This window comes from Colobus angolensis, unplaced genomic scaffold (genome assembly GCF_000951035.1).
Source record: "Colobus angolensis palliatus isolate OR3802 unplaced genomic scaffold, Cang.pa_1.0 Scaffold47, whole genome shotgun sequence".
Taxonomy (NCBI): Eukaryota; Metazoa; Chordata; class Mammalia; order Primates; family Cercopithecidae; genus Colobus; species Colobus angolensis.
This window is the reverse complement of record NW_012118154.1, coordinates 945,409-946,726: the sequence shown is the minus strand read 5'-3', so window position 1 is coordinate 946,726 and position 1,318 is coordinate 945,409. Positions and strand designations below refer to the sequence as shown.

At 41.7% G+C, this 1,318-nt stretch overlaps 1 protein-coding gene across 1 annotated transcript in view; it reads left to right on the top strand.

Moving 5' to 3' along the window:
* The window catches only part of ZNF232 (zinc finger protein 232), a 44,553-nt gene extending 43,235 nt beyond the window's left edge, over positions 1-1,318 (top strand). The window contains exon 4 of the mRNA XM_011958397.1: positions 571-1,318. Coding sequence (XP_011813787.1) covers positions 571-1,280 — 710 coding nt within the window. The 3' untranslated portion in view covers positions 1,281-1,318. The remainder of the gene's footprint in view (positions 1-570) is intronic.

The following is a 1,318-nucleotide window of genomic DNA, read 5'->3' as shown; positions in this document are numbered from 1 at the left end:
ACGCACTCTTTTTCCCTTTTTAAGGAAGAAAAAGGCAGAGAGCACCAAGCAGATAGGAGGCAGGGAGCTGGAAGTCCTTTTGGTAAAGGAAGCAGTTAGTTGAGGATCCTCTAAACAGACTATAGATTTATGCAGCTGGGAAATGGATGGGCAGAGGTGAAGGTTGCAGAGCCAGGAAGGGCACAGTTTTTGTGCCTTTAGAAACCTCCCTTTTCCTCAACCCTAATGATTCTTGTTTTTCCCTTTCTTCATACCATCACTCCCTGATTCCTTGAAAATATGAAAAAATCCTTAAAAAAGGCCATGCTTTTGTAATTGCCTTCATTTTTTCAATAAAACTTCTTTAGTGTTTCATTATGGAGAAATTAGGGGAAGAAAAGCAGATAAATGGGAGAAATTAAAAAGCAGAAACTCTCTTCTCTGTATAGTCCCATCACCAAGAGATAACCGTTGGTAATATCCAAGTAAATATTCTTCCAGTCTTTGTCATATATATAGTAGTTTTTAAGCATTTGTTTTCATTCCAGAAATGTAAATTTTAATCTAAGTGTCATTTCTTCATACATCCAGAACAAGTATATTTACATTTTCTGTCAGTTGTTACAGAAGATGGCCCAGAGCCCAAGGACAAAGGATCATTGCCACAACCACCCATTACTGAAGTGGAATCACAGGTGTCCTCAGACAAACTTGCTACTGACACCTCTACATTTGAAGCTACCTCCGAGGGTACCTTACAACTGCAGCAGAGAAATCCCAAAGCGGAGACACTGAGGTGGTCCCCTGCCCAGGGGAAAAGTTTCAGGCAGATGGTTATCACCCATAAGGAAATTCCCACAGGGAAAAAAGACCATGAATGTAGTGAATGTGGTAAAACCTTCATTTATAACTCACATCTTGTTGTCCACCAGAGAGTTCATTCTGGAGAGAAACCCTATAAGTGTAGTGACTGTGGGAAAACTTTCAAACAGAGCTCAAACCTCGGTCAGCATCAGAGAATTCATACAGGAGAGAAACCCTTTGAATGTAACGAATGTGGGAAGGCCTTCAGGTGGGGTGCTCATCTTGTTCAGCATCAGAGGATTCACTCAGGAGAGAAGCCCTATGAGTGTAATGAGTGTGGGAAGGCCTTTAGTCAAAGCTCATATCTCAGTCAGCATCGGAGAGTTCACAGTGGAGAGAAACCTTTTATATGTAAAGAATGTGGGAAAGCTTATGGATGGTGCTCAGAACTCATTAGACATCGGAGAGTTCATGCCAGAAAAGAGCCTTCCCATTGAATTGAAGGGGAGAACGTCTCCAGACAGGATTCTACATC